We start from the raw sequence: 18,053 nt of genomic DNA, 5'->3' as shown, positions 1-18,053 counted from the left end.
GATGGCACCACGCTGCCGAAACCCATCGTGCTAATAAAATATTAGTTACAAGTAACTGTTGCCGTATACATTATGTTGTAAAAAAGGTATCCTTATAGTATTTTACAGGGTTTCCAATACAAAACAAAATTTCTCCCATTTCCACAAGATGGCAAGCGCTACATGTACTTGTATAGCATTTCAATAACGACAAAGGTTACTAATTACTATTATTATTATTAACGTGCTTTGTTACATAGCCTAATCTTACTTGGTTTACTTAATTGCAAATTTTGTTTGTTGACACAAAAAATATATTTTAAGGATTGCACAAGTTCCCTTACGATGGTTACCGCCTTAAAATTGGTAAGGAGTTTGTTTTACAATTGGTGACTTCAAATCTTTTTTTATATAACCTTCATTACGATAGGGTCGGATGCTGCGACGAATCTTTTACATGATTTCGTGATGCCTTCAGCTCACGTTCTTTTTATTTGATATACTATAGTACAATTTCGGTCTTAGACCATTTTCAGGTATCTAAAAAGGAAGCATTATACAGTCCCTGTATTAGTGTCACTTACGATTCAGAAAAGGAACAAGTCCTATAACAAGATATACTAGGAGGAAAGGTCGATATTTTTAACGTATTTACAGTAGCAAGTTTATAATTATTTTGCAGAAATTGCTTAATTAAACTTTACAGCTCATTGTTATATTTAATTATCGTCCATCATTGGTCCTCAATTATTTCTCGGACTCATTCCGCTCTCGGTCTTCCCTTTCAGTTTTTACTCTCTGCAGCTCTCTCTGATACCATGAAAGTCATTCCCTAATGTCATAACACACGTCCTGTCATCCCGTCCCTTCATCTTGTCAATATTTTCCACATATTTCTGTTCTCGCTGATTCTGCTGAGAACCCCCATATTTCTCATCCCTTCAGTCTACCAAATTTTCAGTATCCTTCAGCGTTGGCTAGCATGATGGACTCGTATTCGAGAGGACGACGGTTCAAACCCGCGTCCGGCTATCCTGATTTAGGTTTTCCGTGATTTCCCTAAACCGCTTCAGGCAAATACCGGGGTGGTTCCTTTGAAAGGACACGGCCGAATTCCTTACCCACCCTTCCTTAACCCGATGGCGCCGATGACATCGCTGTATGGTCCCCTCCCCCAAATCAACCAACCACCCAATCAGTATCCTTCTATAGCACCACGTCTTAAACCCATACATTTGGAAATTATCTTCCATTAAAGTGTTTATGGCAGAGCTTCTGAATCGGTATTATTAGTTCCTTCCTGCTATTTGGCCAATTTACTGCTTCCATTATTACACGTGTCAGCTTTATGCTTCTCTGCCTACCCGAGTTGCTCCATTCCAGTGACACATGGTCCGCAGTTTGTTGACCTCCTGTGCAGGAACACATGGCGTCGTTGGTTATTTCGAATCTATGGTAGTAAGCCTTAAGTTTTTTGTGTCCCGTTAACATCGCTCTGAAATTTGGAGAGATCAGTAACCTGATTTACAGTCTTTGGTGCACCGTTTGAAAATATTGCTTTAAAATGATTCATTTTGTAGCCTGCTAGAATTTTTTCTCCCATTCTTTCAGAGCTGCTTTTTGAGACGTGCGTAAGTGAAATGGTGTAACAGGTTCAGTTTCAATGGAACTGCTTAATGACAAAAATAAGTTAAAACCATGTTATTTAAATGGATGATAAACACGCTTGATGTGTAGCAAAGTTGTAACAGGATATCAGGATGAAAATAACAGTTCGAGTCGGTCATAATGTTTCAAATATCGTACTAGTATTATCCGGAGTTGCAAAAGCTCTTTCGGATTACAGGAAAAATATAACCTTACATCTGCTGAGATTTGTAAGTTGCTGTCTGTAGACGGCACCAAACACTGACGCTCACTATGCTATGCACGAAATAATACTTGAATGTTACATGATACAAAGGTTAGTGACTGAAAAACCGTAAGCTTTCAGTTATATGTACTGTAAGCAAAAGATCCTGATGGAATCTGGCGTGATCGTTGATCGAACAGTGATCCCACATAAAATTACACGTCGCTATTGTGACTACAAGTGCACAAGGAAAACGTCAAGTATTCATGTTGTTTTTTCACAAATTTTAATGTTGGTTTTCGATTGAGAGTCTATAAAAAATACTTTCAAAAATTTGTACGCCAAAATAAACAAAAAATTGGAGTAAACATTTATCCGAAAATGCTTCATTTTTTAGTCATTAGTGAAGGAAAACTTTTTGTGTTATTACTGATAAAAGTTAACTTGGTTATAGACGCCTTCGGAATTTCCTAGGAGTGTAACCCACTCTATAAGCGATTTAGCTGTTTTCCACGAAGTGGTACAGTTAAACATGGATGGACCAGTTCAATTCTTATGCATTCATCTGGCCTCAATGACCTGGAACTTTAGTTGACGTTATCCAGTGAACAGTCGACATGTAAAGATGTCACATCTTCTGTTTTGTGAAACTTTTCGACACCATTTTGAAATTCTTTGTTTCGACAACCAATGTTCGGGCGTCTTTATATGTGTATAAAAACAAGAGGAGAACATTTTGAACTCTGCATCTTGTGTAAATATGAACATTTCTCATTAGGTGACAAGTTCTAACATATCATGCGCCATTGTAGAATGCTTTTTCAATAACAAGGTTTCTACGTACCATTTTCTCCTTTCTTTAGCGTCTTTCCAAAGACTGTATGCATACTCTATTTTTATACACTGAAAATTTCTGCCTAAAATTGGAAGAATTATGAATAAAAGTCTTGGCTGTCAGTCAAAGTGAACCAAACTTCAGTTTGTAAGTGAGTAAACTCTTTATAAGAACAGTTTAGATCTCGGTGGCCTATGGTAATTACATTTACCACGTTTGACAACTATCTTGACGTTCCCGCTTCAGAAATCTGTATTAATTTTGAGCTGTGTTCTATGCATTTCACATAGTCTGAAACGTCGTTTCGCAGTAGTCATAAGCTGTCGAATCAGTGTCCAACGACTTCCATTCGAAACAAACATGCAAGTCGACAAATTGCTCCTCAGTTACTCCTAACAGTTGTTGAAGCGATTTCTGAGTTGTAAGCATTTGCTCGTATGGGGTGTTCAACGTTATTCCACAGTATTATTCAGACAATGAGGAAGAAAGATCAGAAGTTAATATCCCGTCAAAGATAACGCCATCCAAGTACTAGCCCAGACCAAATAAGAATGAAGTAGTAAGCCAGTTCCGTTCTTTTCGGAAAAGCCATTTCGAAATTCATTTGAAGTGATTCAGGGAAACGATAGGAATCGAAAATTCAGGCACTTCCAGAATCATATGGACCCTAATATTGCTACACGCGGTGTCTTAGCGAATAAAGTAGTCGTTGCAAGTAGCGGAAGTGGTACTGCACAAACACTGCTCCAATATGTGTTAAGCATTGGCGGTATTTATGTCAACAGAAAGCGGATGTGTACGACGATTTCGGTTACTAAAAGCGAGAGGATCCGTTACAATGTGTCGACATCGCGTTAAACTTGACTCTGGGTAATAACAGCTCAGAAGAAACATAAATAATTGCTACATAAATTTTTCTTGTTGATTCGCATAGTCCCCTCTCAGGATACTTTACACTTTTCCTTGCTACAATTTAACAACTATCAACCAAATTAGAAGCACTTTGCAAGATGTCGCACACTTTTCGGTAATATTGCGTTCTGATGATCAGCTTGATTAGATACTGATGACATATCGAGAGACAGCGCTTTATCTCTCGCTCTAGAGGTACGTAATCGATACCTGGCTATGTAGCCATCGTGTGAGTGGCTGTGCCAACCCAGGAGGGCAAAGTACGAGATTTCGCATATTTGATTGCGGCACTATTTTAGGAACTTGTCACGTACACCTGGCTTGTATCCTGTTGATAGATAAATTTTTCATCGATAGCGTTTGGTCTCGAATAGGAGATAGTGCCTAAACATTCGAATGGTCAGACTTTTCCCAGGCTTCAGTTCCAAACCTCTTCACAGAGTGTCATGGAGTGATTGACACTGTTGACAGGCATATTCGTCCGTCGGCTGAGCACGTTGACTAGCCGGTCCTGCACACGAAGAACGAAAGCCTTTTTAACGATACATCCAAAGAACTACTTCAGCGTCTTTCATTTAACAGTGCCGTACGCCCGCACCCATTTTTGTATTCTTTGGCCAGTAGCCGAGGATACCAGGGAGAGATGCCCGCCATGTGCCAGAAGGGAATTGCCTCTAATTCTGCTGCCTTTCAGTGAATGTACGAAAATAAATATTAAAATTTTTAAAATTAGGGTATAGCAGAGTAGAAGGAATCAACGTGTTATCAGTGTTTGTTGACGCAATATTAGAGTAAGATGAGAGATATAAGAAAAAATTGTGCAGAACATAACAGCCACCCGATAACACATCTAAAACCGAATCAAAAATTTCACTGCCTCAGAAAACTAAGTACGAGATTTATCATTGTGACTGTGCCTTAATACTATGTCTTGATCGCAGTCACACAAAAAAATCATCCTTATCGATTAAAGTCATTTTGCTTCTTATTTCTATTAGAGCTACATTTCAAGGACACTGCTCTAACTTTGGAGCCACCCTGCTACGTCTCGCACAAAGGCTAAATATACTAGGTGATTATAAGTTCCAGTTTGAAAGCTCTGTAAAGAAAAGAACCGTTGATCAGAGAAATGTCAAATTTGACCTGACTATTATTAATTGGAAAACGTTATGGAAACAAAAAACAATTGACCAAAATTTTCTCTCTAGTTTGCGCTGTAAGCACCATAACGTAAATCAGTTGGGCTACAAATGACAAATGAACCATAATGCGAACTTTATGGTGTGAGGTGGACATACCTTACTCTGCAACGTGCCTGCCGGCTCAAGTTTGACATTCAACAGCTGTGGCACTGTTTGCGCCCATCCACCACGTCAAGGTCGTAGGACATCCGATAGGAAAAATTGTCCTGAGGCAAAACACCGCATAAAAAGCAACTTGTCCTGAGGCCAGAAACCAAATAACAAACACCTCCACGTCATTTATTTTTCATATTCTGCCGATTACAACGCCATGTGGAGGTAAAATTTTCGGTGTTTTTTCCTTTTTCTTTTTTTTAAATTCCGTAACGTTTTTCCCTTCTTTGACAATATTCCGTTCAAATCTGACGTCATTCTGAGCACTGGTATTATTTTTCAGTGTTTTGAAACAGCAACATTAAGGAAAATCATCCTTTACATAAGAGAGCCAGTGTTTAAGTCACTCACTGTACCACACAATTTTCTCAGGATCTGCTAAATCCCCGTCACTGTGGGAGATTCTCTGTACAATTTAGAAGTTGTACGGAGAAGCCAATGGTTAAAAATATTTTACATATGTCCGTGAGACGAGTAGAAATAATGTATACGATATAACACTGTCTTAGTTCAACACAGAAGCTCAGTTTTTCGCAAGTGATCAAGCAATTAACAACGCAGCAGTTTTGACGAAATCTCACAGTAATATAAAACCCTAGGTCCCGCGTTCGAGTCCCGGTCGGGGCACACATTTTTCAACTGTCCCCATTGATATTTATCAACGCCTGTAAGCAGCGAAAGATCTAGATTTCATTATAAGAATTGTTTTGTGTTTCAGGCATTCCGCCAAACGTGAATTAAGGTGGCGCATGAATAACAAGCGCATTGCTGTCCTTAAATAGGACTGTACGTTACTGTGAACGCCTCTGACCACGCCCTCTCTGTTACAGCAACGCGGTGGACGTGCTACTGCTGGCGACCTACTACAGCATGGTCTGCGTCTACATCGTCTTCATCGCCACGTCGGTGCGACAGGTAAGCAGGACACTGGATTAGCCCCACGTTCGCTTCTTAGAGCTTCTCGGACACGTACAGTTGAGGCTACGTGACGTCTTTGCACAAAGGCCACCACAAGTGTGACACCTGTATTCCGCTCTCGTGCCGGAGACCGCAGGCCCACGAAGTGCATTTGGGCATCACCCTCAGCAGTCACAATCAATCACCGAGTGACGACTACCAATTACTGTCTCTGGATGGCAACGGTACAGAGAGGATATTCGTTCAAAATTTTGTCGACAGGTGGACTGAATAACAGGTCAGTTCCGGAAACGAATAATGCTATTATTTGTGTGGTCATCAACTTCTGTCTCCATTGTGGTCTGTTGGTGCAGTTGACAGTGATAACAGTTGATATGACGTGATAAAATGCAGTAGAATCACACAGAACATATACAGGTACTTGATGCACTTTCTATTATTCAGGCCACTGCAAGTGTTTCATTGGCGGAAAACGAGAGATATTTGTTAATAAGGCAACTCTTTGTCGGTAACTTGCTCTTACATACAATGAGAGCACGAAATGAAGCAATATTTAGCAGAGGTCTTGTTATTTATAGAGAAAAGGAACATGGTTATCCTTGCACTAGAAAGAGCACACCGCCACATTAGGGTGTAGACACAGCCAAGTGTTGAATATTAACGAACTACCAGTTTCTATATCTTCATGTGACATTTTACTAGTTCCACTGGTTCTGCAGCACTGAACGTTGGGAGACGGGACTGTTTTAACGCTAACGTTTGTTACCTATATTTTTCCACCCAAGGTGGATACCGGCCGAGTATAACCTTGGAATAAACGATTATTAACAGCTAATGCTGTTTCCACAAGTTTTTAGAAAACGTTAATAATTTTTTAAAGAAAAATTTTGTAACTTGTAGTATAAGGTAGTTACAAAGAACTCAAACTGGCGTTGAAGAATGAATTTATCCGTTCCGCATCTTCAGAACACCAGATATAAGCAAGTAACCACTACAATGGAAGAAACATGGCAATCTTATGCCACAATAAGGAAAGAAAGAGCATACTTTCTCCCCAGGAATAATATGCAGAAGGCCATAAAGAAAAATATGTTCAATACGTAAATCACAATTTACCAATAGCTTAGTATAAAACTTTTAAAAATGTTGGAAATAAAAATAAATAAATACAAACACACGCACACACACGCAACGGATATAAGTCCAGATATTTCTATTGCCGACTGAGGATGGTGTACTGAACAATGTCACGTCTGTATGTGCGTCACTTGCAGACTAATAATTAAAGATAGTAGAATTCGTTTGTTTTACAGGTTGGGTCGTACCTAAAAGTATACATGCTTATTTTCCCCCAGGCAGCAGGAGGGGTGTTGAAGTGTGGACGCGTCGACGCAAAACGGTTAGTCTGTAGTAACAAACGTAGTCTACTCAGTAGTGCATCCAGGCCATGCAGAAAACATCAGATCGTAAAGTTTGTGACGCGTTTGTGGGAAGACTGTCAGATACAGAGAAAAAAGATCACAAAACACACAAAACATACTGAAGTACCAAATATAAAAATGTCTGCATTTTATACCCAGTACAAGCGAGATATGTCCACTGAAATGCCTATCTGTGACATACAGTCAATTGCAAACTTAAAATGTATTCAACTACTGTCTACAAAAGATCTAATGGTTGCACAAAAAGATTAAGAAGCATAGAAATACAGGGTTATTTATACCTGTGAAAAAACTAAAAGACATAGAGAAAAAAAGGCATGTATCAGGGGATAAACTAATCACACGCACCTATTGACGTTTGCCATGCCACAAATGGTGCCCATATTGAACACTCGTAATGTAAGTTACAAACTTTGAGGGGTGTTCTGTACACCGATATACGTCTGTTTTCTGTATGTCTTGCAGAAGAGATATATCGCAGACCTGTAATTGTAAATAAGGCTGTTATTAGCCGAGGGACACTAGTGGCGCCACTCGTGACGTAACGAATGGCGCCACAAGTGTACCTCTGCTAACAGCTTTCCGATCGAAGGCCGTACAGACCAGAACTGGCGTGACAATCAAGCAAAACTGCCAAGAGTATTGAGGCAATCATACCACTGACGCACTAGGCTGTAAATACGTATGTGGTAGAACACTGTCTCCTACTGTGTGAAGAAGTTTGTAACCACCTTCGTACAACAGGAATCGAAGACCCATGAAGGCCTTCTCTAGAGGACAAAAGGTGTGATAATCACTTGGGGGTAGATCAGGACTATAGGGTGGGGGCTCGAACGTCTACCACTTGAGTTGGCGTACCTTCCCAGATCGACCGGCAGCATTTGTCGAATTTCGATAATCACAGAACTCGACGCACCGTTCCACAATGACCTTCTTTGGCATACATGCTACCACATGCACTTTTCTCATTCTCCAGTGGATGTCTACCGGTGTTTGTTCTTCGGTAGCCAAGAAAAGAATAACGGCACGTTTTAGCCCACCCTTTTCACGGCAAATTTGTATGTCAGCCTTATGATTCCACTTATTGCGCTGCCATTCGTGAACGGTATCCCAAGGCTTCTTTTCCACCAGGATAACGCTCGTCAAATAACGCTTTTGTAAACCGACATGTTCTCGATCACTAACAAATATGGGACATTGTCAGACGACCACTCAGCATTCAAAATGGTTCAAATGGCTCTGAGCATTATTGGACTTAACATCTGAGGTCATCAGTCCCCTAGAACTTAGAACTACTTAAACCTAACTAGCCTAAGAACATCACACACATCCATGCCCGAGGCAGGATTCGAACCTGCGACCTTAGCCGTCGCGCGGTTCCAGACTGAAGCGCCTAGAATCGCTCGGCCACCACGGCCGGCTCATCCAGCATTAATCGCCCATATTTTGATGAACTAAATGCAACACACATGGAACCCCATCCTACAAAATGACATCCGGCACCTGTACAACGCAATGTACGCTTATTTGTATGCTTACACTCGAAACGTTCTGGCAGTTACAATGGTTACAAAGGTGCTAGCATTTCATATCTGCACCAGCTGGCATAGCGCAGCCGCGTGGGGTAGCCGCGCGGTCTTGGGCGCCTTGTCGCGGTCCTCGCGGCTCCTTCCGTTGGAGGTTGGAGTCCTCACTCGGGCATGGGTGTGTGCGTTGTCCGTGGCATAAGTTAGTGTAAGTTAGATTACGTAGTGTGTAAGCTTACGGACCGATGACCACAGCAGTCTGGTCCGTTAAGATCTTACCACAAATTTCCAAATTTTCGCATCGCGCTTATATTTACCAATGATCTTGCAATGTCAAACACTTAAACATGTTACCTAGCGAAATGCATTACTGAAATTTCATTGATGATGATGATGATGATGATGATGATGACGCGCGGGATTAGCCGAGCGGTCTAGCGCACTGAAGTCCAGGACTGTGCGGCTGGTCCCGGCGGAGGTTCGAGACCTCCCTCGGGCATGGGTGTGTGTGTTTGTACTTAGGATAATTTAGGTTAAGTAGTGTGTAAGGTGTAAGCTTAGGGACTGATGACCTTAGCAGTTAACTCCCATAAGATTTCACACGCATATGAACATTTTTGATGATGATGATGATGAGGTCCCATACTCCGAGGAGCATAGGGGACGATGAGCGAGACCCGTAGCGCCGACTAGGCAAGGTCATAGCGGAGGTGGTTTGGCATTGCCTCAACATTAATAATTTTTTGGAGTTGCATTTATTTCAAATTTAAATGTGTGTGAAATCTTATGAGACTTTACTTCTAAGGTCATCAGTCCCTAAGCTTACGCACTACTTTACGTAATGCCGGCCGGCGTGGCCGTGCGGTTCTAGGCGCTACAGTCTGGAGCCGAGCGACCGCTCCGGTCACAGGTTCGAATCCTTCCTCGGGCATGGATGTGTGTGATGTTCTTAGATTAGTTAGGTTTAATTAGTTCTAGGTTCTAGGCGACTGATTACCTCAGAAGTTAAGTCGCATAGTGCTCAGTGCCATTTGAACCATACTTAACCTAAATTATCCAAACACACACACCCAGGCCCGAGAGACGACTCGAACCTACGCCGGGACCAGCCGCACAGTCCATGACTGCAGCGCTAAGACCGCTCGGCTAATCCCGCGCGGCTGCAGTTATTTCCATCGGTGTATTGATTATCTGTATGATAAACAAAATTATAATAGCAATTGAGGAAGAGTGGCTGTGGTTTCAGGTATCAAACTTGAGAGCTATGTAAGTGTAAGACTGACCGCCACTTCGCTGTGCCCGCAGGTGCTGGTCTTCTACTTCCCGGAGGACGCGAACTTCGACGTGCGGCTGTACATCGTGGCGACGGCGCCGCTGCTGCTGCCGCTGTGCATGATCCGGCAGCTCAAGTTCCTGGCGCCGTTCTCGGCCGTCGCCAACCTGCTCATCTGCGTCAGCTTCGCCATCACGCTGTACTACATCTTCACTGACCTGCCGCCGCTCTCCAGCCGCGACTCCTTCTCCAGCATCGGCCAGCTGCCGCTCTTCTTCAGCACCGTCATCTTCGCTGTCGAGGGCATCGGCGTGGTGAGTTGCGCGAACCAGGACCGCACACTGCAGCTTGCATCGAAATGCCGATCGTCCTGTCATGTCGGATTAGAATTACCAATATCGTTTTGGCAACACTGGAGAGACGTCTCTGAAAGGCTCCCCCTCGCCTTTGACATGTTGTTGTTATTGTTGTCGTCTTCAGTACTGAGACTGGTTTGATGCAAATGGTTCAAATGGCTCTGAGCACTATGCGACTTAACTTCTGAAGTCATCAGTCGCCTAGAACTTAGAACTAATTAAACCCAACTAACCTAAGGACATCACACACATCCATGCCCGAGGCAGGATTCGAACCTGCGGCCGTAGCGGTCGCTCGGTTCCAGGCTGTATGTTTGATGCCGCTCTCCATTCTACTCTATCCTGTGCAAGCTTCTTCATCTCCCAGTACCTACTGCAGCCTACATCCTTATAAATCTGCTTAGTGTATTCATCTCTTGGTGTCCCTCCACGCTGCCCTCCAGTACTAAATTGGTGATCCCTTGATGCCTCAGAACATGTCCTACCAACCGATCCCTTCTTCTAGTCAAGTTGTGCCACAAACTCCTCCCCAATTCTATTCAATACCTCCTCATTAGTTATGTTATCTACCCATCTAATCTTCAGCTTTCTTGTGTAGCACCACATTTCGAAAGCTTCTATTCTCTTCTTGTCCAAACCATTATCGTCCATGTTTCACTTCCATACATGGCTACACTCCATACAAATATTTTCAGAAACGACTTCCTGACACTTAAATCAATACTCGATGTTAACAAATTTCTCTTCTTCAGAAACGCTTTCCTTGCCATTGCCAGTCTTCATTTTATATCCTCTCTACTTCGACCATCATCAGTTATTTTGCTCCTCAAATAGCAAAACTCCTTTACTACTTTAAGTGTCTCATTTCATAATCTAATTCCCTCAGCGTCACCCGACTTAATTCGACTACATTCCATTATCCTCGTTTTGCTTCTGTTGATGTTCATCTTATATCCTCCTTTCAAGACACTGTCCATTCCGTTCAACTGCTCTTCCAAGTCCTTGCTGTCTCTGACAGAATTACAATGTCATCGGCAAACCTCAAGTTTTTATTTCTTCCCCATGGATTTTAATACCTACTCCGAACTTTTCTTTCGTTTCCTTTACTGCTTGCTCAGTATACAGATTGAATAGCATGTGGGAGAGGCTACAACTCTGTCTCACTCCCTTCCCAACCACTGCTTCCTTTTCATGCCCCTCGACTCTTATAACTGCCATCAGGTTTCTGTACAAATTGTAAATAGCCTTCGCTCCCTGTATTTTACTCCTGCCACCTTCAGAATTTGAAAGAGAGTATTCCAGTCAACATTGTCAAAAGCTTTCTCTAAGTCTACAAATGCTAGAAACGTAGGTTTCCCTTTCCATAATCTTTCTTCTAAGATAAGTCGTAAGGTCAGTATTGCCTCACGTGTTCCAACATTTCTGCGGAATCCAAACTGATCTTCCCCGATCGGCTTCTACCAGTTTTTCCAGTGGTCTGTAAAGAATTCACGTTAGTATTTTGCAGCTTTTGACATACGCTGTTAAAATTGCAACACTAGGAAGTACAACAAATAATGATATTTATACGCTGTCGTCGGAAGAATACATTACGATATTTTAACAATGTATGAAAAGATAAATTGCCACTTACCGTAAAGCAGACACGTTAAGTTGAAGACAGGCACAAGTAAAAGACACTCACACAAAGATTTTGGCCACAGCATTCATAAGCAAAAGGGAAACAGAGAAACACACACGATTCATACACTCAAGGAAGCACACCTCAGGCAAACATGACCGCCAACTCCGGCATCTCAGGGCAGAATGCAGCTGTCACGTGGGTGGTAGCAGCAGTCTTGAAGGGGTGGGAAGGGGAAGAAGTAATAATGTATGGGGGGGGGGGGGTGCGTGGGGGACAGTGGAACTCTGTCTGGCAGAATGTACAGGGACCAAAACGACAACAGGCGCAGCAATCAAGACGTTGTGGGCAGGTAGTTTGGGAAAAAAAGGAGTGAAAATGTGAGGAAGGTAGAGTGCGTAGGGAGAGTTGCCATATAAAGAGGCTGTGAGACAAGAATGGTGTGGGGCAGTACGTTACCATAGATTGAGGCCGGGATAGTTACGGGAGCAGAGAATGTGTTGTAAGGATAACTCCCATTTGCACAGTTCAGAAAAGTTGGTGGTGGAGGAGAGGACCCTGGGGCTCAGGTAGTGAAGCAACCATTGAAATCAGGTGTATTAGGCGCAGCTCCACGTTGTGCCACAGGTTGGTCTACTTTGCTCTTGGCCACAGTTTGGCAGTGGCTGTTCACCTTGATGGTCAGCTGCTTGGTAGTCATACAATTATAAAAACCTGTGCAATCATTGCAGCAGAGCTGGTAAATACATGGCTACTTTCACAGGTGGCCTGGCCCCTGTTGGGGTAGGATAAACCAGTTGGACTGGAATAGGAAGTGCTGATTGGGTGGATTGGGCAGATTTTGCATTTGAATCTTCCACAGGGATATGATACTTGTGGCAAGGGGTTGGTAATGGGAGTGGAATTGGGGATGGGTTCGGATGATGTGCAGTTTCCTGTGTTTCCACCCCCCTCCCTCCACACATACACTGTTATCCCTCCCCCTTCCTCACCCCCCTCCAGACTGCTGCTGCCATCCAGCTTGATAATTGCATTTTGGTCTGAACTGCCAGAGTAGGCGGTCATGTGTAAATGAGGTGTGCTTGTTTGTGTGTATGAATGGTGTGTGTTTCTCTGTTTATATTTTGATGATGAAGGCTACAACGTTTTGTGTGAGCGTCTTTTAATTGTGCCTGTCTGAAACTTGGTGTGTCTTTTTCATAGTACGTAGCGGTCTATCTTTTCCTACATTATTGATATTTGTATGTGGAATTTCCATTGTTTCATTATGATATTTTAAATCATTTGGGAGTATACAGGACGAATATTTCAGTGCACAGAGGTGCCGTCTCTGGCTGCAACAATGATTTCAACTAGACTGCGCATCGAGTCTGACTGACTTTATATGACAGACGAGTATGTCATTCCATGTTAAATCAGTTATATGCCAGGCTTCATCAGTGGTAGTAGCTGCCGGTTGGTGGCGTTTATTTGTAAAGGTTCATCTTGATCGCACAAATTTTACAATTCACAACTGGCAGTTTCGGCTACTGTTATCTTCAGGTCTGTTACAAATATAAAAACAGTGTTGTAACCAACAAAGTTCAGTTGGATGAAGCAAAATCAATAACACGCCTATTGATACAAAAGAAAAATATTTACGTGATCAGCATGTTCCGCCACAGGAAAAGGACTTCGTACAGAGAAGTAATAAAGCGACATCATAGAGATTCCACTCTGAATGTGTCATCGATTATCAAGATTTCAAATAATAGTCACTGTTTTGTTAATTACCTTACAAATATAGTTATGGTTTCGATTTGTAGATGTGTTGTTACTTTTAACTTTCTATTCTGCCTTTTACACAATTGTGTGTTATTTACTTTGCAAGGCTAGGAGCTTCGCATTATTACTCTTTACGTGTTTTATGTGAATTTTGAGTACGGATCTATCTCCCATACTGTGTGGCAGTTTGTGTTTCTTTCTTGAACGCTCGTTTTCCCATATGAAGTAATTTCAATTAATGACTGTGCATATTGCATTTTAACTATCGAATTTACGATATTGGCTACTCATGTACATTACCTGTAATGTCCTCTACTGGCCTCATTTACTTGTATAAATACTGGACGCATACAGGCCATCATCAGCGTTTACTATGTACCTACATATATAGATTTTGATATTGATACCGACATCAGAATATTTTATGCAATATATGTCTGGTACGCATGGTTGTCAATCGTGTAAATATTTTTTTTCTTATTTATCACTAGGCCTGTTATATGTTTTGTTTCAGCTAACTGAACTTAGTTAGTTACACCATTTTTTGTATTTGTAACAGATCTGAAGATGGCATTAGCCGAAACCGGCATTTTTAACGGTGAAATTCGTGTGATCGAAATGGATCTTCACAAATAATGTGTCATAACATGATCGTAGACTCATTTACAGTCATTATGAACTCAATTTACAAGGTTGGTTGCGTGTCAGTATCTCGACAACCCGTGAGCTGGTGTTTTCAGTGGGAGAGAGTCTGGAGAAAGTACGTTCAATGCAACAATCGGGTACCATCTGTTTACAGGTAGTTCAGAGCGCTGCCTTGTAGTAAGTAGTTAACGTCAACAAGACAGCAAAGACTGGGAACCACCACTGGTCTATGTGACATGTGGTGAAGGTGTTAATACAGTAGCCTTTTCTCAGATTAAATAATCGATGATGGTCTTCGATAACTTACTCTGATCGCATGAACATCCATAGTACTGTAGCATTACTGTATCATATGGCAGGTAATGTATTTCAACTGAGGCAGGAGATGAAGACAGTATTATAGAAGTGAAAAAGGACATAGATGAAGATAAGACGGGAGGTATGACACTGCTAGAAGAATGTGACAGAGCACTGACAGACGTAAATCAAAGCAAGGCTTCTGGAGTAGATGACATTTCGTCCTAACTACTGACAGTATTGGGGAAGCCAGCCATGATAAAACTATTCCATCTGGTGTGCAAAGTGCACGAAACAGTTGAAGTAACCTCAGACTTCAATTCCAGTTCTAAAGAAAGCAGCAGGTCCTGACTGATTGTGAATATTAACGAACTGTTAGTTTATTGAGTCATGGTTGCAAAATACTAACAAGAATTCTGTACAGAAGAAAGGAAAAGCTGGTAGAAGCCGACCTCAGGAGAGATCTGACTGGATTCCGGAGAAATGTAGGAACACGCAGGGTAATACTGACAATACAACTTCTCTTAGAGGATAGGTTAAGGAAAGGCAAGTCTATGTTTATGGAATTTGTAGACGTACAGATAGCTTTTGACAATGCTGGCAGGAATGTTCTCTTTGAAATTCTGAAGCTATCAAGGGATTGAAAGACTGTTTACAACTTTTATAGAAACCAGACAGCAGCTAAAAGAGTGAAAGGTCATGAAAGGGAAGATGTGATTGAGAAGGGAGTGAGAAAAGGTTGTAGCCTATTTCTGATCTTGTTCAATTTACACATTGAGCAAGCAGTAAAGGAAAGAAAGAAACATTTCGAGTATGGATTAAATTTCAGGGAGAAGAGTTTAAAAGCTTGAGGTTTGACGATATCACAATAATTGTGTCAGGGACAGTAAAGGACTTGGAAGTACAATTGAATGCAATGGACACTGTCTTGAAAGGAGAATGTAAGATTAACATTGCTTAGTATGCTCTGCCATGCGAAAGCCGTAGCTGCTTTTGAATTAACGGTACAATCAACTTTCCTTACAGTTTATTGTTGTATCACAACGCTATCGATGTTGTGGTCATCTCTCTGCCGTGTTTTGCTGAGGCAACTGCTCGGCCTATCAGAGTTTGGACGAGCTCACGTTAAACAGACCAGAGTGTTTAGGCTTAAGTAAACTTGTTTATTCCATGAATAGAAACAAGATTTTTCAAATGGTGGGAACTGGAAGTGAAGTGTAAGTAGTCTGGTTTATTGATATCCAAACAAGTCACCTTTCCATTCTTGAATAAATCTTTTGTGTTTTGCAGACCTGCGTATATACACTCCTGGAAATGGAAAAAAGAACACATTGACACCGGTGTGTCAGACCCACCATACTTGCTCCGGACACTGCGAGAGGGCTGTACAAGCAATGATCACACGCAAGGCACAGCGGACACACCAGGAACCGCGGTGTTGGCCGTCGAATGGCGCTAGCTGCGCAGCATTTGTGCACCGCCGCCGTCAGTGTCAGCCAGTTTGCCGTGGCATACGGAGCTCCATCGCCGTCTTTAACACTGGTAGCATGCCGCGACAGCGTGGACGTGAACCGTATGTGCAGTTGACGGACTTTGAGCGAGGGCGTATAGTGGGCATGCGGGAGGCCGGGTGGACGTACCGCCGAATTGCTCAACACGTGGGGCGTGAGGTCTCCACAGTACATCGATGTTGTCGCCAGTGGTCGGCGGAAGGTGCACGTGCCCGTCGACCTGGGACCGGACCGCAGTGACGCACGGATGCACGCCAAGACCGTAGGATCCTACGCAGTGCCGTAGGGGACCGCACCGCCACTTCCCAGCAAATTAGGGACACTGTTGCTCCTGGGGTATCGGCGAGGACCATTCGCAACCGTCTCCATGAAACTGGGCTACGGTCCCGCACACCGTTAGGCCGTCTTCCGCTCACGCCCCAACATCGTGCAGCCCGCCTCCAGTGGTGTCGCGACAGGCGTGAATGGAGGGACGAATGGAGACGTGTCGTCTTCAGCGATGAGAGTCGCTTCTGCCTTGGTGCCAATGATGGTCGTAAGCGTGTTTGGCGCCGTGCAGGTGAGCGCCACAATCAGGACTGCATACGACCGAGGCACACAGGGCCAACACCCGGCATCATGGTGTGGGGAGCGATCTCCTACACTGGCCGTACACCACTGGTGATCGTCGAGGGGACACTGAATAGTGCACGGTACATCCAAACCGTCATCGAACCCATCGTTCTACCATTCCTAGACCGGCAAGGGAACTTGCTGTTCCAACAGGACAATGCACGTCCGCATGTATCCCGTGCCACCCAACGTGCTCTAGAAGGTGTAAGTCAACTACCCTGGCCAGCAAGATCTCCGGATCTGTCCCCCATTGAGCATGTTTGGGACTGGATGAAGCGTCGTCTCACGCGGTCTGCACGTCCAGCATGAACGCTGGTCCAACTGAGGCGCCAGGTGGAAATGGCATGGCAAGCCGTTCCACAGGACTACATCCACCATCTCTACGATCGTCTCCATTGGAGAATAGCAGCCTGCATTGCTGCGAAAGGTGGATATACACTGTACTAGTGCCGAATTGTGCATGCTCTGTTGCCTGTGTCTATGTGCCTGTGGTTCTGTCAGTGTGATCATGTGATGTATCTGACCCCAGGAATGTGTCAATAAAGTTTCCCCTTCCTGGGACAATGAATTCACGGTGTTCTTATTTCAATTTCCAGGAGTGTACAAAGCGGCCACTGCAATCTACCGTATGGCTAAAGGACTGTACAGCAACAGCTTGACAGGAGGAAATGAGTGAACAGGACACGTGACTACTACGATTGGGTATCGCGAATTGGAGGTCCACTTCAGTGGTTATGGAATCTACTTAGAATCTGTCCAGCAGCCTCACCCTTTAACAATCTAATTAGACCACGGTTTGCAGATTGTGTTTTAGTTGGCTTCTCGCTGCACGCAGACACTCCAAAGCAAAGGGTTTCTGTGCTGACAGCTTGGCCTACAACTGTGCAGGTGCTGCCAGTGGAGAACAGCATGAGGAACCCGACGCATTTCCTGGGCTGCCCAGGAGTTCTCAACATCGCCATGGGCATCGTCATCGGTCTCTACGCCGTCATCGGCTTCTTTGGATACCTGAAATACGGAGACGATACTGAGGGCAGCATCACACTAAATTTGCCATCAGCAGAACCGTAAGAAGCCATATATATTTTCTCATTTCTAGTTCTCCATCTGTATTTCCCTTCACCACATACTTAATTTGTCTTTATATGCACTGTC

The 18,053-nt window shown here is 43.2% G+C and overlaps 1 protein-coding gene across 4 annotated transcripts in view; it reads left to right on the top strand.

Moving 5' to 3' along the window:
- LOC124605597 (proton-coupled amino acid transporter-like protein CG1139) overlaps positions 1-18,053 on the top strand; it is a 211,792-nt gene that overhangs the window by 183,159 nt on the left and 10,580 nt on the right. For all 4 annotated transcript variants that reach the window (XM_047137389.1, XM_047137385.1, XM_047137388.1 and 1 more), the window contains 3 exons: positions 5,764-5,848; positions 10,125-10,406; positions 17,787-17,965. In XM_047137389.1, coding sequence (XP_046993345.1) covers positions 5,764-5,848; positions 10,125-10,406; positions 17,787-17,965 — 546 coding nt within the window. The remainder of the gene's footprint in view (positions 1-5,763; positions 5,849-10,124; positions 10,407-17,786; positions 17,966-18,053) is intronic.

Source organism: Schistocerca americana, chromosome 3 (assembly GCF_021461395.2).
Source record: "Schistocerca americana isolate TAMUIC-IGC-003095 chromosome 3, iqSchAmer2.1, whole genome shotgun sequence".
Lineage (NCBI taxonomy): Eukaryota > Metazoa > Arthropoda > Insecta > Orthoptera > Acrididae > Schistocerca > Schistocerca americana.
This window is presented reverse-complemented; position numbering and strand designations above follow the sequence as displayed.